Source organism: Ictalurus punctatus, chromosome 12 (assembly GCF_001660625.3).
Source record: "Ictalurus punctatus breed USDA103 chromosome 12, Coco_2.0, whole genome shotgun sequence".
NCBI classification, from domain to species: Eukaryota; Metazoa; Chordata; class Actinopteri; order Siluriformes; family Ictaluridae; genus Ictalurus; species Ictalurus punctatus.
The window spans coordinates 18,296,899-18,324,467 of record NC_030427.2 but is presented as its reverse complement, the minus strand read 5'-3'; the positions used below and the strand labels follow the sequence as shown (position 1 = coordinate 18,324,467).

The 27,569-nt window shown below is 37.1% G+C and overlaps 1 protein-coding gene across 4 annotated transcripts; it reads right to left on the bottom strand.

The window, feature by feature from the left end:
- Nucleotides 1-695: 695 nt before the first annotated feature.
- Nucleotides 696-27,569, bottom strand: tuft1b (tuftelin 1b). 4 transcript variants are annotated; one of them, XM_017481184.3, is made up of 13 exons: nucleotides 27,435-27,544; nucleotides 19,433-19,477; nucleotides 11,794-11,868; nucleotides 10,068-10,148; nucleotides 9,904-9,984; nucleotides 9,071-9,130; nucleotides 8,460-8,549; nucleotides 6,008-6,106; nucleotides 5,269-5,486; nucleotides 4,844-4,949; nucleotides 4,493-4,576; nucleotides 3,337-3,428; nucleotides 696-1,367 (listed from the first exon to the last, which is right to left on the bottom strand). In XM_017481184.3, the coding sequence occupies exons 1-13, from the start codon at nucleotides 27,492-27,494 to the stop codon at nucleotides 1,295-1,297; spliced, it is 1,164 nt and encodes a 387-aa protein (XP_017336673.1). In that variant the 5' UTR covers nucleotides 27,495-27,544; the 3' UTR covers nucleotides 696-1,294. The 4 variants fall into 4 exon arrangements, with proteins under 4 accessions (XP_017336673.1, XP_017336676.1, XP_017336674.1 ...); XM_017481187.3 differs by lacking the exon at nucleotides 27,435-27,544 and adding an exon at nucleotides 13,629-13,715 and having other exon boundaries at nucleotides 19,433-19,492; XM_017481185.3 differs by lacking the exon at nucleotides 19,433-19,477 and having other exon boundaries at nucleotides 27,435-27,569.

Below are 27,569 nucleotides of genomic sequence, written 5' to 3'. Positions count from 1 at the left end.
TGAGTGATACAAATGATATTTCACATAGGCAAATCCTATGGCGTGTGCTGTCCAACGTGTCTTCGGTTCCCCATTCACAACTTTAGCTTCTACCTGAAGTTAATTCCCATTTACAGACTGAAGGCTAAAAATGGAAGAAGAACCAACAGTGATAGTTTTTCAAGCACTAATATGAGCTCCATATGGACAGGAGTTACTTGTTAGCAATGTACCTTTTACAAGATACATAAAGCTTAAAAAATCATGAGTGGGGTATTACTGATTTTAGGTCATATTTTGTGTAGTATTTTGTAGTGTAGTGTATTTTTTGTAGTGTATTTGTATACAATATATTTTGTAGTGTATGTATTTTCTGTCGTAGAATAAAATGTGAAAATATCTTGATCTGGTGTTAATCACAGACCTTATTTCAGGCATTTAACCAAAAACCCATTAAAAAACCCACTGACGTCAGCACGACGGAACCAGAAGTGCAAAAATGCTAACTGATTTCCGAGTTTTAGGACTCATTCCTGCAGCACTCTATATACCCCAAAATAATGAATCTCAGAAATATGTATGAATTCAGTAGGAAGTTCAAATACTGTTTAAGTTTAGTGGGATAAATCCTGTACTTGCTGTACTATTAATGAGTTTTAACCAAATGTGCCACCTATATGATGTACATATATGAAAGACACAGAGCAATCTGTACATAACTTTAATTTAACTTTATTTGGACCCACAAAATTAATGATATAAATACAGAACTACATCATAATATATATCAAAATATCAACTATACAGCTTCTATTAACAGCAGGAAGTGTTTATATTTCACATTTAATATGGGAACTGGTATAATAGTTGGGTCTATCACACATTTAACCAGCATTATTATATTTATACTGTACACACACACACACACACAATTCTATTTACATACTTTGTATTCAAACACCAACTGGGCCTTCTGGGGGAATTTTTAATTTTGATAACTATAGATTAAATCTAAAATCTAAAAATCTAAATACTTAATTTCCCCCAGTGAACCTTATTTTTTGCCTGAACTATGATCATTTGTGCAATGAGTTATGTTATAATTAAAACAAAGAAACTATTATTTATTAGTTGTATTTATTTTACTAAAGAAGCTATTAAGTTTAGCGATTAAGGCCTTCTTTAAATGAGGATGATTTTTCCTGTACAGCCACTTTCTGTAACTGATGTTACATGAAAAATATAATGAGGTGCATGTGTACTGTATACACAAGCCTCACATGTTCCTCTCTGTATCACATGTTCCTCTCTGTGCTCAGGACTTGATCTCAATCACTTTGATGAAGGGTAGAGACTTGTTTCCAGGACTTATTGGTGTCAAAGGCTTGCTGTAAACCAGAAAAAATGTTTTTTTCAAGTTAACAAAAGTAAACAACTTCACATTTATGATGTAAAATATGTTTTCATCATTTACAATCAACAGGACTACATACTGTAAGGTCTGAGGACTATTTAAAGGGGTCATGACATGAGAAATCAAATTTTCCTTGATCTTTTGGCATATAAGACAACATTAAAAAGTCCTGCAAATTTCATAGCTTAATACGTCCTCCTCAGTACAAAAAGAGCATTTATTTAACCAAGCTCCAAAAACTTCTCTTTTGGATGTGGCAGGATTTGTGACGTCATATGGGCAAATACATTTGCATATGACATCGACACCTACTTTTACATCATCGCACTGCCGGCCCCACCCACTGGCTCTCTGTCACTGAAAACAGTTCTGCATGTGTTAGAGCAGGAGACACTGATAATTAATTCACAGGCAAAGATGTTAGCCAATCATAGCAGTGGAAGGTAAAGTACACAAAAACCAGTTGTTTCAGCCAGAGGGTCAGAGACAGGGTGGAAAAAGATACAAAATTTTGTATGTTTTTTTGTGAAAAAAGCTTTACTAATATTATAATTACACCTCACGGAAGATAATAATAAAAAAAGAAACATCATGACCCCTTTAAAGTTGTTTCTAATGAGACAGATAGATAGATAGATAGATAGATAGATAGATATGCACAACATCAAAAAGAGTAATAGTAATAATAAATAAAAGAAAACATGAACAATAAAATCAGGTGTGCAAAAATGGTATTCAATAATATAAGCAATGTATGTATGACAAACAGTGTGTACCAGATAATTGTGCAGTAGTGTGTTCACCTATCACAAAGAGATGAGCTGTTGTACAATGTTATGGTGAAAGGTGAGAATGAGTTCCTAAAATGTTCTTTATGGCAGCGTAGCTGAATGAAAATGAGCTCTGCTGTCTTTGTAGTTTGTCATGCAGTGAGTGGGCTGGATTGTCGATGATGGAGCGCAGTTTGTTCAGTAACCTCCTACTCCTCACTGAATCAAACGTCTCCAGGTTTTGTCTGATGATAGTTTCAACCTTGTGAAGGAGTTCATTTATCCTGCTGACACTGATGCTGCTCCCCCAGCAGAACACAGTATAATAGATGGTGCTCGCAACCACAGACTGGTAGAAGATCTCCAGCATCTTGGTGCATACACAAAGATCTGAGCTTCCTCAGAAAATAGAGTTTGCTCATCCCCTTCTTGTATGTTAAAAGTCTTTTAAAAATGGTATTGAACGTCTATTTTGAAAAACCTGCTTCTGAATATTGCCGCTAATTTAAAACCTAGTTAATTTTTTGTAGTCATATACTGAAAATGTCTCAAGTATTTATGCAAGAATTGTACCTTGTTGCATTTAGAGGTCATTAAGTTCCCAAAAAAATGAAAACGGACAGAGATGCTATTTTAATGCTAGAAGTGAACTTCTTCAAGCTTACCAGAGGAGTCAAGTTACTGGTAAGACATTTGAAAATGTCACTGTAACTTAAACTTCAGTTGTGTTGATTAGATAAGACCAACACTTTTTTTTCCACTTACTACTGCCATTCAGAAGATACAGTGCCCTCCACTAATATTGCCAGCCTTGGTAAATATGAGCAAAGAAGGCTGTGAAAAATTGTCTTTATTGTTTAACCTCTTTATCTTTTGATCAAATAATTTACAAAAACACTCTGCTCTCTTGGATATCAAACAACTGCAAACAAAACACAGGTTTATCCAAAAACAACTTGCTACCTGCTACACAACCATGCCACCAACAGTGAATATGCTCAGAAATGTTTACACAATCCTACAAAGTATGTGTTTAATCACATAATGCGTCCTACCTAAGCAGTTCTCAGCAAATTACACAATCACATACAAAGTAATGCAGAATGTGTTTGTTTTCCAACATCTTTTGTCTATCTAGGAAGTTGTGAAGTGGGTGTGTTTGTGAAGACTCACCTGTAGACAATTTGAGCTTCCTTCTCTGACTGAAAACAGCTTGGTGTCTGATCCCCCAGACCACACTCTATCTGGTACCGCATCTCTGTGTTCTGTAGGAAAGAAAGGAAACAATTTATTCTCAGAGATTAATGGGAAGAATGAGGAAGAAAAACAGATCAATATAGAAGTTTCCTGTTTGTTTCCTTTTCTCCACCAGTTCCTCATTAGAATCTATAAATCTGTGTGTTAACAGTGTTGTCCCAAATCTGTGCCAAACTACCAATACACCTGAACCAGATAATCTGTGTTCATCACTGAATATCAAGACAGCACGCACACAATAGCAATAAATTAATAACATGGTTCTCTCCCAAAAAAAAGAGTGATACGCTCCCTTCAGGTGAGGGGAGAGACCTTGTCCCTGCCAAAGGAGTCAGCGTGGTGTACTGGTCTGTGGTGGTGAAGCAGGAGCTCAGTTTGCAGATATAGCTCTTTGTTTACCAGTCAGCACCCCTATTATCACCTACGCTTACGAGCTGTAGCTAGTGACCAAACGAATAAAGTCGTGAGTACAGGAGGTGGAAAGGGTGTTCCTCCACAGGGTTGCTGGGTTTACACTCTCTGATAATGTGAAGAGCTCAACAGAAGAGTCTCGGAGTGAAGCTGCTGCTGCTCCTCTGAATTGTGAGGAGCCAGATGAGCTGGTTTGGACACTTTACAAGAATATCAGGCATGTCCCGATGGAGACCCCATTGTAGACCAAAGATGGGGGGGATTACTGTAGATCAACTCCCAATGAGCAAACTTCCTCACTACTTCAACATCACCTTGGTGTTTTGGGGATGGCAGGACATGGCCCATATGTGTTTTGGAGATGGGAGAACATGGCCCTGAAGTGTTTTGGGGATGGCAGAACATGGCCGTGAAGTTTTCTGAAGATGGGAGAACATGGCCCTGAAGTGTTTTGGGGATGGCAGGACATGGCCATGAAGTTTTCTGAAGATGGGAGAACTTGGCCCTGAAGTGTTTTGGGGTTGGGAAAACATGGCCCTTAGTTGTTTTGGGGTTGGGAGAACATAGCCCTTAGGTGTTTTGGGGATTGGAGATTGGGAAACACTGTCCTACACACTATTATAGATACTCACAATATTCACACCCCAGCACAGAAACTAACCTCTGCCTCCAGAAAAGCCACTTTTTCCTCTAGATCACCAATCAGTCGGTCTCTCTCCTCCAACATAGTCCGAGAGTTCTGAAGCTGGGGGCATACAATATATGCACAATGTTTATTATAATATTAACCACATACTCATATGCGCACACACACACACACACACTACATATATAATAAAAATAATAATGTACAACCAATGTACAAGCAGAGTATTAATCCATGTAGCTGCCATGTGTAAGATTTCATTTATCTGCTCATTTGCACCTGGGTTTGCGTCACTCTGAGTCTGTGTTAACATACATATGCAACATGTATTATGTGTGTAGGTGTGCGTGTGTATGTATATTTCACCTGCTCGATCATGTGTCTCACTTTCCTCTGCTGGCTCTTTAACATGTCATCTAGGTGATGGATTTTCTCCTTCAGAATGGCCTGCTCTTTTTCCAGCTGTTTACATCTAGAACGAACACACACACACACACACTTTTTAAGCCTAACCTGCTCCACATATCCAGCTCTACACTAGTTAAAGTTTTGATTCTGTAGTGTTAGTATACGCTGATGACTGACCAGATACTGTAGTAGTACAGATTTCTGTAGTCACAGAAACAACAGAAAGGGTCACATTACATACATGCAACATGCATTATGGAATTGTTTGAATTGGAAATCAAATATGCACCTCATGCTGATAAAATAACTTTGACGTAACTGACGAGGATAAAGTGCACTGTATTTTAATTTGCCTTGTTCTTTAGTTCACTCATTCCTCCCACCTTTTCCCATCTTCCCCATCCTTCAGGGCTCTGAGTTCCCGAAGTTCAGCCTCGCCTGCAGCTATTTCATCATGAAGGCTGGCATTCTCAAGCTTCAGATTTCCCAAAATCATCTGCAGCTCCTCGATGCGTTGGCCCTGGCCTTCTGCCTCGCCCCGGGCCTGCCTTAGATGCTCGTTCTGCTCCTCCAGACACCGCAGGCACTCTCTGTTCTCTGCCTGAAGAGGATCACAGACAGATTTGGGGTGTATCCCAAATCAGTCCTTATTAGAGTTCATTTAACAAGAACATGTCATTTGTAAAAGCGTACACAGACATTGTATCAGAAAAATAGTTTTGAGGGTGAGTCACTAAGACACAATATGGCGGATGATAGTGTGGTTAAATATTACTTATTCGTTATCTGGAAGATATATAAGTATAAGAATGACTGAATTGCCCATATTTTTTTCTTTTTAAACCAGTGCATTGAGGGATACACACAGACACACATACACTCACCCTCCAAGATATGAACCATTTGAACCCTCAAACATACAGGCTGCCATGATGTGTAGTCAGAAAGAAAGCTTGTGGTTCTTACCCATCTTAACTAGATACGAATTATACCCACTGATAATTGGAGTGGGTGAAATAAGACAATTAAATCATTAAAGTTCATTAAAGATCATTAGGTCATTTCCATTGTTTAGAAGTAGATGGAATGAGAAGAGGATGCATGTGTGTGTGTGTCACTGACCTGCAATGTCTCTCTGTCCTCCTGGTGTCTCTTTTCTGCCTCCTGCAGCTCAGCATACAGACGTTTGGTCATCTCTCTCAACCTCACACACTCCTGCTCCTGATAGAGGCAGACAAAAAAAAAACAACCAAAGGCTTTTATTTTTGAAAAGGTTTGAGTGCGTCCCTTCAGACTTTAACCTAAAAATACCCCAAAACAGTTCCTTATCCGTATCCTGGCAGCAAAAATAAATAACATTATGAGCAGAAGTCTCAACCTTTTCTCATCCCAGTATTTAATAACTCATCTCTAGGACAGTTCCAAAAATGCATAGCATACCGTGTCACATTTGTGATAGAATTTGCAAAATGGTGACATAGTCATCGTAACAGCTACGTGCTAGAGATCTGGAGTTCTTTGTGGCCAGACCAACTATTTAGTGAAAGAGAGAGAGAATGCAAGGAGGTGAGAAAGTCCTGGTTCATCCCCCACTCACACGCTAACGTTCATGTGTTCATTCGGTAATGAAATCCGTTTTCTCTACCAGCTTTGGAACAAGCATCACAAAACATTTTTTGTGTGCAATGATCATACCTGAGCCATGCAAACTCTTGAATCCAAGAAGTCTTAAAATGCCTCTCTGCACTTTTACTTGGGCGCTCATTGATTGACACAGAATCGCTCATTGATTGACACAGATGATCCTCTGTGTCTCAGTCGTTTTCTATCTCTCTCATGCTGGCACAACTGGAGCCGGCTTTTTAATTATTTTTTATTTTGACATGTCTTTCTGAGGCGGAAAGCTGATCCTCGTTTTTCCAGTGCGTATTTTGGCGCTCTGGATGAATCTGTACTTTCATGCGCAGCGTTTCATTTTATTATGTCAACACAACAAATTATGTGATGGGCTACTCTTCAGAGAACGCGCAATTAAAAAGACATTACATGCTAATTTAAAAAATCATAATATGTAAATTTAGAGTGTCATCAGTGGTGATCTCAGCAAAAATATAATTTGCAAATGAATATTTTTCGTTGCAAATGCGACTGTTTAAGGTGCAGTCTGGAGCCCTGCAAAAGTTTGATTTCTTTGCTTTTAAATGAAAAAAAAAATGTAATCCTGATAGTATTCCCATTATTTACAAAATGTACCTGTAATCGGATTACTTTGTTTTTTGACGTAACTGTAACGGATTACAGTTACCCGTTTTTTGTATACTGATTACGTAACGCTCTTACATGTATTCCGTTACTCCACAAGCCTGACAGACGAAGACACCTGAAGGCAGAGAGGAGAGCGTAATGGAGGAATATAGGAACTAACTCTTCTCCATAGATTTTAAACCAATACGTCATGTTTACATGCCAATAAAATAAAAAAAAAACTGGTTTAACAGGCCTGTAATCATTTCACAGTGTGGGTCTACGCTCCTACAGAAGAATGGATTTTCATAATCTCACTATAATCTCATGGCACACAGTAAAAATGGTGTGGAAACATCATCTCAGTACATAAGCAAGGCACGGAGAAAGTCTGAGAAATCGTGTGTGTACGTGTGCTGATGTTGAAGTACATAGCTTGTTGTCTGCGAAGCTAAATGCAGCTTTGGCCAGTGTTGTTTCTCAGAACGTCAGAGGTGCGACTTCTCAGAGCAGCATGAAAGCCTTGCCACGTGCTCACAGAAATGTGTGTGTGAGTGAGAGACACACCGTGTGACTGAAATCAACATGCAGGTTCATAGAGGGTTCATTAAACTGTTTTTATGAAATATGCATAGGAGTCACTGTATTTAAATAAACTGTGTGGGTGATTTTTTTCATGTCTTAGTAGTATTAAAAGATATTTCCTCAGTAGTACTTGAAATGGACTAACTCTATTAGCTTTACATCAGTCACCATACATACATATTCATTTGTTAACTCTATAACACTGTCTCTATAGTTCACTGATTTGACGAGGTAAATATACATACTAAGACTGTGTTAAATATTGTTTCTAGATGTAGTAAATAGATATAATAATAAATTTACACTATATGGCCGAAAGTATGTGGACACCTGAATATCACACCCATACATGGCACAAACTGTTCCCACAAAGTTAGAAGCACACATTTATGTAGAATGTCTCTTTATGCTGTAGCATTACAATTTCCCTTCACTGGAACTAAGAGGCGCAAACCTGTTCCAGCATAACACAAAGTGCACAAAGCGAGCTCCATGAAGACATGGTATGTTAAGATTGGAGTGGAAGAACTCGAGTGTCCTGCACAGAACTCTGACATCAACCCCACTGCACACCTTTAGGATGAACTGAAACACCGACTGCACCCCAGGCCTCCTCCTCATATGGGTATGATGGTCAAATGTCTACAAACATTTGGTCATATAGTGTACATTTCTACATGTAAATTAAAAACACAAAAATGTACTTGAAGATCCAGAGAATGCTGCATGATAAAATGTATCTCACCTGGCTCTCAGGGACAGGGGCGTCCACACCAGAGTTGGAGACAGGGAATTTGCTGCTGAGCATATGAACTCGGATCCCATTGTCTGGACTCTAGAGTGCAAGGCGGATCGTTTGACTTCTTTATTGGTGCTCTTTAACTATTTTGCACCATTTTACTTACAATACAGATTAATGTGCGAAAGTCTTAGGGACCCTCATTTTTACAATGATAATTTTGTGTTTGATGTTTATTTTATGACTTCTTAATTATTATGACAGTAAAAATATTTTTTTTACAGAAAAATGTTTGTATGTCAGGAATGAAGATAAGATATTTTGTACTAGACCAACTTAGCAACTTAACAAAATTCTGTACCTGAGACTACTGATACATTTTTAAAGACAAAGTTTTACTAGGGCAAATATTGACTTTGTTTAGTTTATTACTGTTTATTGCACTTTACAGATTTTTTTAAAGCAGAAAACATTTAATTTGATTATTTCTGAAGTCATCTTTGCTTTAGAGCATTTCCTTTCCATGTGCCTAAGAATTTTGCACAGTACTCTATGTAATTTACACCATCAAAATGTCTGACAATATAAGAACAGCAAAACAAAATTAAATTTAGTACCTTGTTATTGTTATGTCGGGCTGCCATCTGTTCCCTCAGAGTCTTCAAGCAGTACCTCACCTTACAGCATACAAAAGACACACACACACACACACACACACACACACACACACACATTCCAATCCAATTTTAAAAATTTATTTTGGCCTATTCTCAAATACTTTTGGTTAAATAAGCTTTTCATGATTCGCAGTAATTCTCCCAGATGTACAGTGAACTCAGTAATGATTGCACATTGATTCTTTATCATGCATTATCCTAAATACTTCATTTTCAGCCTTCTAATCTTTTAAATGTAAAGCACTGACACCTTGAACTCAAAACAAAAAAGTGCTTTAAAAAAATGAAGAAAAATATTTATACAAGTGATTATAACTCGTAACATGACCACATCAATGCACAGTGTACATATACTGTACATTTATATACTGTACATTTCATGAAAAAAAAGTTCAAATACAGCTTTAGCATTGACTGACTTTCCTCTTTTATTTCCAGCAACAAAGACTCTGGCCTGATCTATAATTGTGCTCTCGGCTTTAAGGTCTGCCCAAACTGGAAACTGGCTGGTGGAGATAAAGAGTAATAGCTGATCTACGTATGCGCTCTCTTATGAGCTGATCTTATGAGCTGATCAGGCCTTATAGAATAAAATTCATTTTCTCTTGCAGACTTGCCTAACTTCTTCATCAGGAAGCTTTTTTACTGGGAACTCAATACTGGTCTGATTGAGCAAGTGGGCTCCTTTACGAGCTCTGTCACTGGACTGACTTAGTCACAGGAGTGAATGTGTGCCAGTATGGATGTTGGACACTATACACAGCTGTACTGACCTCCTGTATTTGTGAAACCTCGTCAGTCAGCATTGCGACACTTTGTTGCTCCTTCTCCTGTTTGCCTCGTTCAAGATAGACCTACAATACAGAAGAATATTTACAAAACACAAAAAATACGCACACACACGCACACACATACATACAAATGTGCTAAGGCTGACCTTGATGACTTCGATCTTCTCTCCTAAAAGTGTGCTGGAATCCGGCCTTATCTGCCACTGCTTTCCACAAATCACTGCAGGCTGAATACGGCAGAAAAACATGAGTTTTGTTGTGTTTTGTTTTGTTTTATAGACTAAATGTAAGAAAATGTCTTCTTATCAAGGATTCAACGAGTTTCTTTTAAAGCCCTGTTCTTGTGACTCATTCAAACTCTGCCTTACCGAATAAAGTAAATCAAGTAAAAATAAAGTAAATCTTTCATATCTTTAAAAATCCCATAAATTCGGAAAACCGTGCGTATCCCACTCGTGCTCCTGAGATGTCATTACACTGTCAGGTTTTAACAGGTTGTGTATTTTTAGTTACACACAAATTGAATGAAACTTTTGCGAAACCCAGTTGTTTCATATTAATGCCATTAACTAAAGCTGTGTTCATGCCATGTCGTAATTACGGTAATTATGAAATTTCTACTTGTAAAAAGCGTTAATGTCCTCGTAGAACTTGTAATCACACCTAGGAAGTTTCGGAGAGCTCCGACTTGTACCACCTGACCGCTGCAACGTCATGAGCAAACAATCAAAATGGTGACGGCTGCTCTAAAAAAGGAAAAAGAGATGTAATGATAATATATTTACAAAATTATATTGTTTAATTTTTCATATTGATATTACTGTTATTATTATTTTACTCTTGTTGTTGTTATTATTTGTTTATGTTTGAAACAACACATTACCACGCCTGCATTATTATTAAACAACATGTTATTGATGTGCTTTCTGTGTTTTTCAATATTTAGCAAATGTGATTTAATGTTGTAATTATGTATTTTTCAGTCATCAACAGCATCATCTCACACAGATTCGTTTTGGCGTATAAAAACACATAATTCTGAGTCCGAGGGCATGAACAGCTCTGAGTATTATGTCTGGGTTGTCATCTAGTAATTATCGTAATTCTGACATGGCACAGAGTAAATTATATTAAATATGAAAAAAATTAAGAAAGCAAGCCAACATAAATCCATAAATTAAGTCAAATAAGACCAGTCATTCTATTAAGAATGACGCTGTAAATGAGGAAGCGCTCAGGCAGTGTGTAAGTCAGTTCTGTTTGCCACGGCATCTTCTTTTAATGCTGTGCAACACTTTATCAGAGGCAGCACTAAGTGACCGATAAGTGACTGATCTGGTGTCTCAAGCTACAATGTGCCATATACTCCTTAATGTGCTGTGGACCATTCACTTCCTCATAAACACACACACACCCTCCTGCCTTTCTAATATGGCATCGGGAGCGCACAAGGGATTTCTGGCCGAGAGTCCCCGAGATACTTCGCCTTGAATTGTTTTGTTTTTTTACAGAACAATTAACAATAGCGGTTTCTCTTCGTTTGTGATCACCTGGGCACAGTAGATATATAGAAAAGTTTTAATGCCAAATCATTTTTATTTTTCTGCTTAATTTACAACTAATTCACCTTTATTGTAATTTGTAATTTCAGGTGCTGTTACACTGTTAAATAAATATCTATTTATTGGCATACATGTGAGTAACAGTAACTTCAACTTCTACCATATCCTACCGTGGGAGTCTTGCCTTTTACGAAGTTTGGTTTGGCTTACATAAAAAAAAAAAAAATGTAAAAACAACTTTACTAAAAGATAAATAAATGAGACCCAATATGCATTTGGCTTCTAAATGTGTATTTGTGTGTAAAATTACCTTGTTGGAGATATCCTTTAGTGTCTCAGTGACTAGATTCTGGTTGTAGTCATGAACTGTGAGCTTACAGATGTCCTGTGAGGAGTGAGAGAACAGGAAACAGGAAGCAGAGAACAGTTTTTATTTACTCGGATTTTCACCTGGGATATCATTCAAAATTATTTTAAAGTTAAAATATTCAAGGGATGGACCTCACCTAATTTTTTTTACATTAATATCTACAATATTAGTACATCATAGAATCAAAACTTTCAGGTTACTATTATAATCACACCACTGTGCTGTCACATTCCTAGGGGATTTAAATGACACTTTATTGTACACGAAGTAAATCAACCACCCATTCCATCTTCCTGCCTGTCCAGTGTCGGTGTGCAAAAAAAACTGCTCTGTAGTGTGCGAAACAAACGCTCATGAAATATTTGTCAGGACTATACAACAATGTACACACCTAAACAGTCATGCATGAAAGATATGGAGGACCAAACCTGCAGAAATTAAATAAATAAATATATAAATAAATAGATGGATAAATAAACAAAGGAATAAATGACTTGATAAAACAAATATAAATCATTTTTTATTACATTTAATCCGAATTTATTTTTGTATTACTTTTTTCCTTCATGTGACATTTTCTGTATAATTTTTCTATTTTATTTTTTATTCTTTTTAACTGTTATTTATTTACCCCATTAATTTTTATATTTATACATTCATTAATTTTAATTATTTATTTATTCCAGCATGTATTTATTTCCATATTTATTTATGCAATGCAAATGCAAGTAGATCTTACCTGAAATTACATTGAGTTAATTTTACAAGAAAAAAAATAAAACAAAGCAAATGCAAATTGTTACCAGATAAATACCCCCCGCCGTGTACTTCTCACAGATAACTCTGCTGCTTCTCAATCAGCCAACTTTATCTACAAATAAACTACATTTTAAAGTTTCAGTTTCGTTGTTTCACGAACCAAAGTTCCCAAGAAATCTACCAGCGCCCACAAACATCCACCAACACAAACACACAGTAACGTAATACAGTTCCTCTGAGATCATACATTCAATCCAATGATAGACTACTGTTGAAAATAATCCTAACTCTAAATGTAGCATTATCCACAGCTTACAGAAGACAAAAGCCATATTTCACTGCAGCTTATAACACCAAAAACAGCTCCAGTCCGGCACACTGATGAGGATTTCTAAAAAGGAACTGTTGCTACATGTCTCTAATCTGTGGGGGTTTTTTCACTTTCAATCACTGTTTAATGCTGGATTGTTCCCATTTGTCTTGGGCATTTAAAACATTAAAGGTGAAGGAAGTTAGATATTAGAAAAGGATCAAATTGCAATTCAGTACTGTATGACTACAAGATGGAACCATTGAGGCACTTCCAAGGATTAGAGAGATGACTGTTATGTGACAGATACAGGTTAAGAGTGATCTCACTGCATGACTGAATCATTCAAGAAGGAGCGTCAGTCAAAGGCGTGGAACAAACTGTTAGCAACAAAGTAATTACTACAACAACCCAATTAACTGTTTATGCTACAGCGCAGCAGAATTCTCGAATCTGATTGGTCAGATGGTGTGCAGTATGTCTGTATAAACACACGGCTCAGACAGTAGCTCCGGCTGTAACATGAACAACAGGTTTATATTAATGAGTTATTGCTTCTATAGTAACAGCTCATAGATGGAGACGTGTACGGCAGATTCTCCACATAACTGAAGACCATTAATAAACAGATTTAAACACATGTTGTTTAACAAAGAACAATGTTTAATCGTTGATGTGGTGATGTTTTTTTTGTTAGGAGACATACATTTAACATTTATGGAAGATGTTTTGTAAGAGTCGTGGTGCTTTGCAGCGTTTCACAGCATGGAGAAGTTTAAACTTTATGGTTTCTCTGTAAAAATGATGAGCGAGAGAGAGAGAGAGAGAGAGAGAGAGAGAAAGAGAGAGAGAGAAAACATAAGTGACAACAGGAACTAACTTGTCTCTCAGATGTTCCACATAATTAAATCCAACTATAAATCATTAAAATTGTTCAGTAATAAAGTAAACACTGTAATCGTTGGTAAATCGCTGTGGGCTAAGTGCAATACACTCCATACACTCCAAACTGTGCTGTTATTAGGGCTGGGTGGTACAGCTAAAAAATGTGTCACGATATAATGTTTCATATCGTTCAGTATCAAAAATTATTTATCAAATTTAAGCTTTTTTTGTTTTTGTTTTTTAAACAAAGACCAGTAGAAAAAAAAAGGTTTTTGAATTTAACAACTGTATTTTTAAATTTACCCACTTTATTAAGGCAAACAACAAATCATTTTAGCTTTAACAGTCAAAAACAAAATAGAATTTAAACAAATATCTTCTCTTATTTATTTAATCTTCATATAAGATATTAGTGTTAAAGAAACTCTTGAACTTAATAAATAAAATGTTACAAAATGTGTGCAATGTAAAAGGCAAACTTTGAGGTAAAGCAACATCGCATTATAGCACAGAATGTGACTCCTGGTGCTCTGGTTTCTGCTCAGCTGGTTAGCATAGTTAGCCTAGCCTCGTATAAAACTTTCACTTTAACACTTACTTCCGGAAAACACTGTGCTGAGGTCTGCGTCTAACCAGTCGAGTTCTTGTTCTGAGGACACTCACTGTCCTCCCCAAAGCAGGGTTGTTCATGCAACCAAACTTCATGTCTGTTTACATTTTGTCGAGCGTTATAACGAACATTTTTTCTATCATTACCGATAAAGGTGTACCGTCGATAAATACCGATACCGTTTTATCGCCCAGCCCTAGCTGTTATACAGGGTGGATTATTTTTATACACAGGCTGTTGCGTTATTCCTCACATAAATCCCAGTGGCTATTATCAACAAATAACTGAAAATGTATTGTACAACATATCATACAGTACATTATATTTACACAATATGGCCAAAAGTATGTGCACCCCTCACCATCACACCCATATGTTGCTCTTCCTCAAACTGTTTCCACAAAAGTGGAAGCACACAATTGTATAGGGGGTCTTTGTATGCTTTAGCTTTACAATTTCCCTTCACTGGAATTAAGAGGCCCAAACCTGTTCCAGCATGTCAGTGCCCCTGTGTACAAAGTGAGCTCCATGAAGACATGGTGTGTTAAGTTTGGAGTGGAAGAACTCGAGTGTCCTGCACAGAGTCCTGACCTCAACCCCACTGAACACCTTTGGCATGAACTGGAACTGGAGCCTCCTCGAAATTCCAACATCAGTACCTGAACTCAACCTCACCCCAACACTCCAACAGCTCTTGTAGCTGAATGAACACAAATCCCCACAGCCACGCTCCAAAATCTAGTGGAAAGACTTCCTAGAAGATTGGAGTTTATTATAACAGCGAAGGGGGAATAAATCTAGAATAGGATGTTCAACAAGCACATATGGATGTGATGGTCAGGTTTCCACATTTTTTTGGCCATATAGTATACCTTGCAATGTCTGAGGAAGAGTGCAATATATTCTACATTTAACTTTTTGTATTTTGATGTCAGGTTTCGTATGTCGTCCATGTGGGTTCTTTCCCACGTGCGTTTCTTCTCACCTCCCAAAAACATGACGGAAGCTGGATTGGCTACTCTAAATTGCCTCTAAAGTGTGTGTGTGTGTGTGTGTGTGTGTACTGGTATCCTGCTCAGGGTGCGTTCGCGCATGTTTTTTTTTTTTTGTTCTTTGTACAAGCGATGTTATTGCATGAGTGTGTCAATGTGCATGTCAGAACAAGGCCATTAGGAGAATTGTGTGCTGGCAAAAAACCATCAGCTCTGTAACTGTCCTGAAATGTAAAGGATGTACTTTCAGTTGCTTGGATCAGAGAGAGGCAGATACAAAGGACAGCCTGGGGGTGCTTACACAAACAAATACACACACACACACACACACACACACACACACACACACACACACACACACACACACACACTGGCTAAACCGCAATCATTATCGTTACACACTGACACACGCACACATGCACAGCAGATATGGCATATCCTATGGGCTTTACATCCAGTAATCTCTGAAGAATTGGAAAGAACACTGATCTTTTGTCCTCACAAACAGTAAAAGAGTAAAAGTATATAGTAAAAAGAGAAAAAGAAAAAGGACAGCACAAAGAAATGTTGACTAGACTGTAGATGGGGAAAAGACTGACAGATGTTCAGCAAACCTACAGACTCCTACGAAGTGCGAGTGTGACCACACCCAAGGAGCTGGAGCAAAACATGCACCAGCTTGCTTTTCCAATTCTCATAAACTCATCTTTCCTCTGTTATTATGTCAAAAAATTATTAAGATAAAGTTACTTTGAATTATTGGGCAGATCCAAAATAATGTTATACTTCATGCTAATTCTCTCTTACAACCCACCCACACACACACACAATCCTCCCAGCCTCATTCCACTACCTGCCTGTACAATATCCATCTTGTTACTATACATTTACCCAGGCCCATTTACACACAAAAAAAAAAATTATGAAGAAAGGCAATGCCCTAAAATCAAGTTCAGTCTGGATCTGTGTGTGAGAGCTCTCATGATCAGAGGCTTCATTATTGTATATGGGTTGGAACTTGTTGAGGTTTGTGGTACATGATATTTAGCACTTCTTTAAAAGAATGCCTTACAGTGAGGGGAAAATATTTGGACACTATAGTTTTTGTTGTTTAATAAACTTCCAGTGATAATGTAAAGGTTGCATAAAAATCTAATTCTAGATATAAATGTAAAAAGATGCAAAAAATATTCTTGTGTGAATTTAACCTGGTGTCATTATAAAAGATGTTATTGGTTATGAAGATTCCATGCAAAAAGTAGAAATCACGGTGAATCAAGTTATAAGAGACAACACTGAACAATGCACGTGGAAAAAACTACAGAGCCATAGCCAAGACCTTAAACATCCCTGTCAGTACAACTTGTTCGATAATATGCAGGTGGAAAGTTCATGGAGCCACAACTAATCTTTCTCAGACAGGTGCACCACGCAAGATTTCACATTGTGCTCTCAGACTAATGATAAGGAAAAATAGTCACTCAAAAAAATAACCCCAAAAAAAAACAACAAAAAAAGAGTTGTAGGACGACCTGAAAGCAGCAGGAACAACTAATCAACACAGAGAATAATAAGCAATGAACTGCACCAATAAAAAATAGACAATAAATAAATCTTTGGCAATAAATCAGCTCGTCCTTTCTGGATAAAGAAGGGTTGTGTACAGTATATGATCCCAAGAAGAGCAAGAACATCATACCCACAGTGAAGTATGGAGGTGGCAGCGTCATGATATAGAGCTGCTTCTCTGTAAAGGTGGTGGGGCATTACACATCATCGAAGGAAACAAGAATGGAGCGATGTACCGGAACATACAGTATTAGAGGAAAATTTAATCTGACTGAAACTGAAACGTTTCAACAAGACCTGAAACCTGAAACACACAGCCAAAATAACTCAAATAGACCTTGCATGGCCTAACCAATGTCTTAACTTGAATCCCATTAAAAAATTATGGAGGATTTTGAAATTCTGACGCCGTCTGAGGGACCACCATAACCTTGGGGAACTGAAGACATTTTGCCAAGAGGAACCAAAACTGAACCACGATGCTGTTAAACGCGAATTACTTCTTACTGTAGATGTCTCAAAGCTGTAACTGCCAACACCAGGTTTAGAACAATGTACTAATGTCTTACATATCTTAGTTTATATGCATGCTTTTTTTTTTTTTTTTGGTTTATATTATTAAGTACAAAGGCAAAAGACATTATGTATGGAAAGCTGAAGTGGATATATGTACTGGAAGCTTATATATTATATATATATATATATATATATATATATATATATATATATATATATATATATGTATGTATATATATATATATATATATATATATATATATATATATATATATATATATATATATATATATATATATAAATCTGAACATTTTCTTCTCACTGTAAATCTACTGCCCTGAACTGTGGACATCACTATACAGCATGTTATGCAGAAAACCATGTTTATACATCTACCCCAGAAATGTTATAAATGTCGAAATATTATATAAAACTGGCTATGTATGGTTGAATTTATTTTGTGTGAAACTGCTGTCATGAGTGGACTGGATGTAAACATAATCATGTCAGTATTGCCAGGTAGTAAACATTAGCGTATCAGCACAGGCTTGATATTACCAGTGATAAATCTAATCATCTACCAATCAGACCATATTTTACTACTTTTGGTTTGAAAATTTAGACTGTTTATACTGATGCAAACTGGATCGAGAGTATTCTAATGAGTTCCATTTTTCTTGCACGGTAAACAGTACGTAAAGAATAAAACACAATGGGGTGTGCGGTTACAGGCAAATAATCAGTGACATGATGGTGTGATGCAGCTCAACTCGAAGCAAGAGATAATGATTTTTTTTCCTATAACAGCACATCCTAATGTGTTTTATTCCTCTAATAACACAGCCATGTGCCAACAATTACAATTTGTATTTATTAAAGAACGACACGTAATACTTTTTGTCCATTCGTAGCACAATGTGAGTAGAAAAAGAAGTTTGTTCTTGTTATTACTTTAATTATAACAGTTATAAACAGTTGTTCGTGTCACTTTTCTTTAGGTTAACGAGCCAAAAAAATACCGCAAAGTTTCCTGTTGCAGAAAATGAGCAAATGAGCAAATTAATGAGCAAATTAATGTGCCTATTAAGCGATGTATGGCGTTAACTTAACACCGGTCAGCGTGTGATGCTAACTTAACGCATGGCAGCCTTCTGCATTTATTTAACACCTGGTGGCGATTAGAAAACTGCGTTTTTAAACTTAAAACAGCGTAAGGCTGCACGCGAATAATGACCCATTTGGCTTTCCATAGAGAACATTCATCATCACATAAAAACCAGCCCTGACCAGCCTTCACACCGTGAGCTTAACACACTGTACATTTTACAGAAAAAGCAGTTATGACACGATCTGTTCAGCAATAGACAGAAAGAAATCTTCCAAGAAAAATTCATTACTACACAAAGAGCATTAATAAAAAAACATTCATTTTATTTTCACCACATTAGAATGATTAATTATTTATTATTACAGCTCTCTCTCTCTCTCTCTCTCTCTCTCTCTCTATATATATATATATATATATATATATATATATATATGATATTCATGTTTCGTAATGGGATGAAATATAGGCATAAGTCTGATCTCTCAACACACACACAAACACACACACACACACACACACACACATACAGACTCCATTAGCATATTACAAGTAATGATTTCTTTAGTGTTATTCCTCTTTCAAACACCAGTTATAAATGAAACAACAAGAAAAAAAATTTCAAGCTCCTTTCTGTCACAGATCTGTATCAGAACACTAACCAAGAATATAGTCAATAACTTCCTTACATAAAATACTTAAGATGGATAAATCCACATAAACGCAACATAAAATAAACAAATATTTACACAAGTACAATATTAATTATTACACAAGTATTAATTAACAACAAACAAAAGATGGTTGAAAACACACAGAGTTTTGTACCTTACCTCAGACCAGACATCTGGATATTTCTTGCTGATAGTCTGTACATGCTGTGTGAGAGAAAGAGAGAGAAAGTGTGTGTGTGTGTGTGTGTGTGTGAATACCGATCACATTACATGGCAGAGGCGAGGTCTAATGAAAGCCCAGCCTTAAATTATAATCCTGTATATTGCGCCACCTTCAGGACACACAGTATTGCTGTATACCACACAAAATCAGATAATCTAATAGGTGTCTGGTAAGAAATGTAAGAAAAAGCTATCATATTAAAGGTGTTTAAAATCCACTAATTTCATATTTAGCTGCTTACATGTATCTGTAGCTTATATGCTGAATTTACCACCAACTGCAAAAGTTAAGGGTCCAGTTACAGTTTTGAGACTGGAGAAATCATAAGTTGGATTTTCAGTTGAATTTGGGGAAACCACTTGAAGCATTTGTTGAGTTGAACTATTTCAACTGCTTCTTTGATTTGTTCATTGCAAACAGCTGAAAGTCTGTAAATTTTGACAATAAACCTGATTTGCAATGGGGGCTGAATAATTTTGATTGCAACTGTAGTATGGCTGTGTATCTGTATTGGGTACAGGTATCACCTTGCAGCACTTCGCCAGTAAAACATGGTGGTTCACCACCACCACATGAGAGGACAGTAATGATCATTTGAATATATTTTGGTAAACAAGAAACGGTATGCTCACTGCTTCTGAACGTTGCACTGACATGCTCTGCCGATCAGGGTCATTTTAAAACTAGATAGAAAGGAAACGTTGCAGTATCTGAGGCTGCTGTTTTTCACAAGCATTGTGTCACTAGAAATATGTACAGAATAACCCAACACACACACGCGCACACGCACACACAACCCAATGTTCAGGACTCGCATGCAAAAACAAAAATGCAGTGAAAGCTCCACTCTGATGTTCCTTACATACTTTTCTAGTACTAGTCCTTTCTAGCAGGAATGCTGCCTTTAAGTCCTGTCAGAGATATCGTAATTATGAGGTGAACATACATGAACGCCACCACAGTGTCATAATTACCACTTAGGAACTCGTATTTTTAAACGACCCTCGACTTTCTGAGTTTGGGGAGTATCAATAACAAAATCGAAGCCCCTAGTACAAACGCAACGTCTACTGCAGAATAATAATAATTTGCTTGTTTTTCTTTCAGATGAAACAAAATAAGATCAATAAAAACAAAAGACAAATAAAAACAAAAGTTCTCACACACCATACGACTTTTATCTGATCTGTACCACTTGAGCACACACCACATATAATCATAATTGCCACGTCCGGATTTGTACACACAAACTTCTGAAGAGTACTTGAAGGCAGCATAATCCGTCACAAGTTGTTTACGTTACCAGGGAGACACTCCTCATCATGCAATTTAATTTCCCCATCAAGCATCAATCATCACACTACATAATTACCTCATCAAGCATCAATCATCATGCAACATAATTACCCCACAGCTCTGATCAGACTTGACTGAAGGGTTATTGCATTTAGTGATGTACAGCACATTTATCTTTAGTAAATGATTATTTAATGACATCTTTAGAATCACAATGTTGTGTGGTTTTTGTTTGTTTGTTTGTTTTTACATTTGGAACCACATGTAAAGATGTTTCACGACTTATTGTGAAACCAAAAAAAGCAGCCACCTTGACTTGGGAACATTGAATATGACATGACTAAACACCTGAACAAAAAAATAGGCCACAATTATATATTTAGCCATCTGTACCTGTGACAATATACTGCTATGGCGTTATACCATGCTACACTGCAGTGTTATATGACACATCCACTGTAACTGGAACAGGGCAGACCTGACTTATGTTATTGTTGTGTAAATTGTACGTAATGTTGCTTGCAGTGTTATTAATGTTATTAATCAGCTCCTGCTGTGTAACTGCATTGTAATCTGCACTTGAGCCGTTCATAACAATCTCGTTTCATTTCAGACTTTACTTCTCATATCAGGCCAAAGCAGGGCTGGATTTGAGCCCAGGAGTAACATGAGGCACACTGACCCCACCGTCTCAGCGGAAAGGAGGGAGTGTGGAATGGGGTTTTAACAGTGAATTCCAGCACCTGAGAAAAAGTCTCCAAAATCAACAAAACAATAAGGCACACAGTATTGAATTAAAAGGTGCAATAGTATTTTTTTCGTGTTAGTAAAAATAATGAGAAAATTGTGTAGAAATGATAATAATAATTAAAAAATATACTTTAAGCCACTGTCTCAGAACAAATATATTACGTAGCTGAAATAAACCAAGTCTGGAAAATGCTTTCTGGTCCAGGATGTTTGTTTGTATTTACATTGGACCCTTGTCATTCATTTCATAGACACGCCCACAATGCTACTTCACATCCTTATAAATCATTATGAAGAAAATAGTACCTGTCTATATATAAATGGTACCTTGTCTTTCAAGCAGGTGTATGACGTGATACGAATGCTTTGTGTGTGCGCAAAAAAACTAAAATTAATTCTTTATTCACAAAATATCTTCACTTCCGCATAGATCTCAGACACGCTCTACTGAGTCATAAAATTGGGATTAAACCATTGGATTCACATGGATTACTATTATGATGATTTTATGAACTTTTTGAAGCTTGAAAGTTTTGGTTACTGGACTATAAACGGATGGACAGAAATCTCCCAGTTTTCATTAAAATATCTTCATTTGTGTTCCGAAGATGATCGAAAATCTTTGGGTTTGGAACAACAAGAAGGTGAGATATTGACAGAATTAAAATTTTTGGGTGAACTACCCCTTTAATAACAAAACAAGCGAAGACTCGAAAAAGGCCAAAAGGGTACAACTAAAACAAGGAACTAGACTAAGGCAAAGCAAAGAACAAAAAACAAAAACCACTCATGGTGCAAAACATAAAAAAACATAAGCCATACCATCCACACCCACCCACCCACTCACTCATTCACCCACCCGCCCACTCACTCATAACTAAGGAGTGAAAACACAGAGCTTAAATAGGGAACTAATTGGGGAAACACAAAACAGGAGAGCCAAATCAAGGTTGGAAACAGAGCAGACAACAAACGAAGAAATTCAAAAAGTGAGTGCTGGCACCCTCTGGTGGTCTAGGGAGGAACTGTCCAAATCATCATAAAATGAGAGTATTCCCCCATATACTGTCTGTCACATATCTACTGTCACTATACAAACAAATGACAAATAGAAGAACAATTAAAAACAAAAGTGCAACATGCAACAATGTTGTTGTGCCTACATCAGCCACCAGAACAGTTTCACCTTAAGACTCTACATGTCTCTGGAACTGTACTGGAGAGATGGAAAAGCATTCTTTCAAAATGAATTTGTATTGATTTGCAGTGATCTTCCCTTGCACACAAACCATGCCAACAATCCTGTCATTTCATGTAAACATCAACTCTCTTGGGATCTCTAGTCTAATTTATTATTATTATAATAATTATTACATTGTTATTATTGTAGTTGTAATTATTGTATTGTAGTGTTCTCTGGACAGGCTCAATAAACAAATCAATCATGCATGTTTATTTACATTTACATCATCTGTGATGTGCAGAAATTGAGCAGAGACATCTGCAGACATCTCAAGCTCACATCATAAAATGAAAATATTTGGTCAGTGGTCTTAGGACATATAATGTGATGCACTCACTGGCAGCTGATTTAGTGCAAGAGTGAAGTGTGGCAGCAGAGAAAATGCCTCCATAATATTTTCAACATGACAGGACAAAACAGAGTGTGGCAAGGAAAGAAACAGAGGATGGATTATAGCTTCAGTTGTGTAGCTAGCTAATTGCTAATCCTGCATCGCTGCGCACCGAGTAGGTCCGAACATAGTAATTTTCTTTAATCATATGTCTAAAATCTTCATCGGGTAATCTGGCATGGCACGTGTTATCACACAGTGTGTTATTATCTGCTATATTATCTTATTAGAATTATAGCTGACTTTACCAAAGTAGACCTGCATCTCTCCATACACTTACATACTGGCTTACAACTGAATCAGGATATGCATTTACTGATATGCAAACAAGTTGAAGCTAACAATATTGGCTGAGACAGACAGACAGATAGACAGATAGACAGACAGACAGATAGACGAATAGACAGATAGCACATCAAATTAAAAGGTAACACGAAATTGTTTTACACGGTCTTTTGCAGTGATGTTTGTGATGAGACCCTTTAGCTGTACTCATGTTTGACATACGTGAGTCAAAGACGGCTTGAATATGCGTTTCAAAGTCACATGGCACGTTGTGATGACGACACATGGTGCGTCTTGGCCCAAATCTGCAGTCATTCTGAACAATTGCTAGCTCCTCCAAATATTGTGGAGTTTCTTTGATTTTGCATTAAAATCTTGCACCTTATTGTGGTTTCAGTCTTTAGAAATAAACACATGTGCCTTTCAAAATACAGATTACAAACACAGAACATGGGCTTGATCTACAACATAATCTTGGTCAGTGCTGTAACATCGTGAGACGTAAGGGAGTTGAATACGGAAGCAGGTGCAGGTAAAGACGTTTATTAAAGGAGGCAGGCAGACAAATCCAAAACATTTAACAGATGCGTAGTCAAAAACAGGCAGTGGGTCGGGCGATTGGCAAACAGGCATATACAGGGTTAGGCAGGAATCGAAGTTGCGGTCACAGAAAACAGAGTCAAAACACAAAACAAGAAACATGAAACTACGACTGGGAACTGGGAGTGGAAAACACCAGCGTGGTCTAAGTGAACTAATCTATCGTGGTACGTAACATTAACTAGCTACTATCTGACTATATTAATTATAATACTTCGCAAGGTGTACAGGGAAGCGAGAGGTATTTATTACGAACATAATCAGCGTTAAGTGCTGACAGCTGAAAACAATCAAGACACACACTCGAACAACCACCAGTGACAAAACAGGGAGGAGACAGAGAAGAAACAAAACCACACATGTCCACAGTAAACAATGTCACAGTTGTCAACATTCGAAGAGCATGCGCCTGGCTCGTGCACACGCACGCCCTCCGGCACTCAAAGCGTGCGGCAAGTTGCAGCTCTGTCTAAAGGGGAGATCGTGACAAGTGCTGACTCTCTCTGGAAAACACTTTAAAATAAAAACGCAACTTCTGCTTTGGACAAGCTGCAGAGTATCTCAATATTTCAGAAAAAAAAACAAAAACAAAATATACATGTTGCAGGAGGATTCTGTATGTGTTATGCAACATAAACTAAATGATAGGTCATATCACAATTACCACCACTTGCTAGTAATTTCACATTTGATAATTCATGCTAAGGCTGTTCGTTTTGTAAAGATTTGAGAATGAACTGTACTTAAAACAAATGTTTTATTTACTGAACAGGTTTGTGTTCCAGGTTTCACATTCATTTAAAGAATGCCTTGAATGTGCCTTTAAGCTAGAACATTTATCGGCAAGCAATTTAATTTCTTCTAAGCAAACTCATTATCTCTTTACTGTCAAGTTACAGAGGTCAAACAGCATACAAAACATCTCAAACATGCATTAGACTAAACCAGCATTCGCTCAACACGCCACTTAAAACTATTAGAGAGGGAACTAGCTACTGCTGCTACAAATAATAATTCAGATAATAGGAAAAATTACACTGTGGATAACATTTCAGAGTCCATATATAATAGCATGTCATTTTGTTTTTGTTTGTCTTTTACAAAACAAATGCACTGTGTTTTGTTTATCCTCACAGTAACCTCACATTGCACTCTTGCATGCCATGAGTTTCTTATGAATAATAACTACATGTCTGTCATTCCTCGCAGGGAGGATTCTGTTCGATGAACAATTAGATATGACTTGCATTCAACCAGAACTAGCATAACAAATTATTCCCTCATTGTCAGCACATATAAAGCACTAGTGTACAGAAATTCAACCAAAATGTAGAACACAGACAAGTACGGCTGTGTGGACAGCTTTTTCTAGTTTTTTTATGTTGCTAAATGTAACTGCTAACAGATTGCTATGATTAGACGTTGTGTTTTTATTCACTGGACTACAGTAACTACAGAGAACATTTTCAGGCTCAGATTAGTTTAGTTTAGTATAGTTTTAGTATAATTTAATTAAATATAGTCTAGTCTGGGATAAACAAACTTGATTCAGATGTGCCATATACCTGATCATCACCGCATGCCTACTTTCAACCCAACCCAAACTTCTGCCATCTGTTCTGGCAGATGACCACCAAAAGAGTCCATCATCCACACACACACTGTATAAAGGTATCATGGTTTAGACAAAACAGCTCTTTTGTAAGACACATTCATGCAAACAACCTTCAAAGCTAAAGCACACTGTACAATCTTGGATAAAGAGCTGAATAAAGAACATTTCTTTTATGCACAGAATCTTGCAAAAAAAAAAAAAAAAAAAAAAAAAAAAAACATCTTGTGCGCATCAGTACTGCAGGAGGTAACACCTTGAGAGATCAGAGGAGAGTGGCCAGACTGGTTTGAGCTGGCACAAAAGCTACATATAAGCACTCTTTACAACTGTGGTAGCAGTTGTAAACATCTCAGCAGGCAAAACACATCGAACCTTAAGGTGGATGAGCTACAACAGCAGAACATCGGGTTGCTCTCCTGTCAGCCAAGAACAAGAACCTGAGGCTTGTAACAATGAATTGCAGTACAAAAGGTTTCAAGAGAAACAGGATGTTTTAGAGAAAGGTTTTGGTTGAAATTGTTCACTATGCTTCATTTGGATTAATATATATATATATATATATATATATTTTTTGCACATTACATAGTCTCTCTATACACTTTATAACTCTGTATCTTTGCTATAGATCCGGAATGGGATGGGACGCCAGTACACAGCAGGTCACCAACGAAAACACACATTCACACCTACAAGCGATTTAATGCCACTCCCCCTACTGACGTTTTTTTTTTTATTTTTTGGCGCCTGGTGTGAATTTAGTGTAAATCAGAGCAGAATAAATAGATCCTCCTCTGATTTACTGCTAGTTTGGATGCGAACTATTGGATAAATATGTTTAGCAATAAAATGCTGTCCATCTTGTTGCTTTTGCAATATACTGTATTATTTTGAATCAAAGCTAGGTTGTGTTTAGTTCACTTTAAACTTCAAATTATAATTTCACTTTATTTCCTGTGTATCATATCATCTTTCATTATTCAATCTATTAAAAATTAATTGTATAATTTGATCATTCAATTCTGATCTTATAATATGATATGCTATGACATGTTATCTCCTGAATATCAGCTGATAGACTTCAGCACCTTATACTGTAGTTAGTCTTTTATAATTGTAATCCATGCACCCGTTTGAACTTCGAGCACCTGCCCCTCTACAGTTCTCTGCATGATCGTGGTTCTTTAGCTGTGTTTCTGTGGAAAACACTTAAAGGATCTAAATTTAAACAAAACAAAACCCCTACAACTGTTTCTCTATTTAAAAAAAATTAATTGCATATAGAACTGGTTTAGAAACCCAAGAACCTGCAACTATCTAAAGGGTCCCTGAGAAACCAGTGAAGGCTGATTTCTGGATCCATACAGAACCATAAACAGGAATATTGCATTTCCCTCAAGCCTGCAGCAATCCCAGCTGTTATTTACAAGCTATTCAAATGACTGGTGTAAGATGAAAAGCTTCTTTCTCAAGTAAGAAGTGAAATATAAGGAGAGACCTGAACAGTGCTGAATAGAGCTCCTTGTGGTGGAGAGTATCAGTGTTATGAACACACTACACACATATTATTACTAAACAGTAATAATATGAGAGTTGCAGTTTTCCTGATGATAAATGAATGAAATGTTTAATGCAGTGTAAAGAACAGTTCAGTTGCACTTCCCTCCTCTCTCAGATTTTCTATTCAAATCGATATTTAAGTCTATTGTGTATTGTACTGAAAGCCTCGCGCGCAGAAGACAAGACGGGAAGAATACTTACAGTTTCCTTTTCAGTCCTATTCACCTCCTGCTCGGCTCTGCGCGACTCTGACACCTCCATCTGCACAGCACAGGAGTAAACACTCCGCACCTGAGCACGAGCACTCGGGCCGCTAGGCTGTGTGTGCGCGCTTGT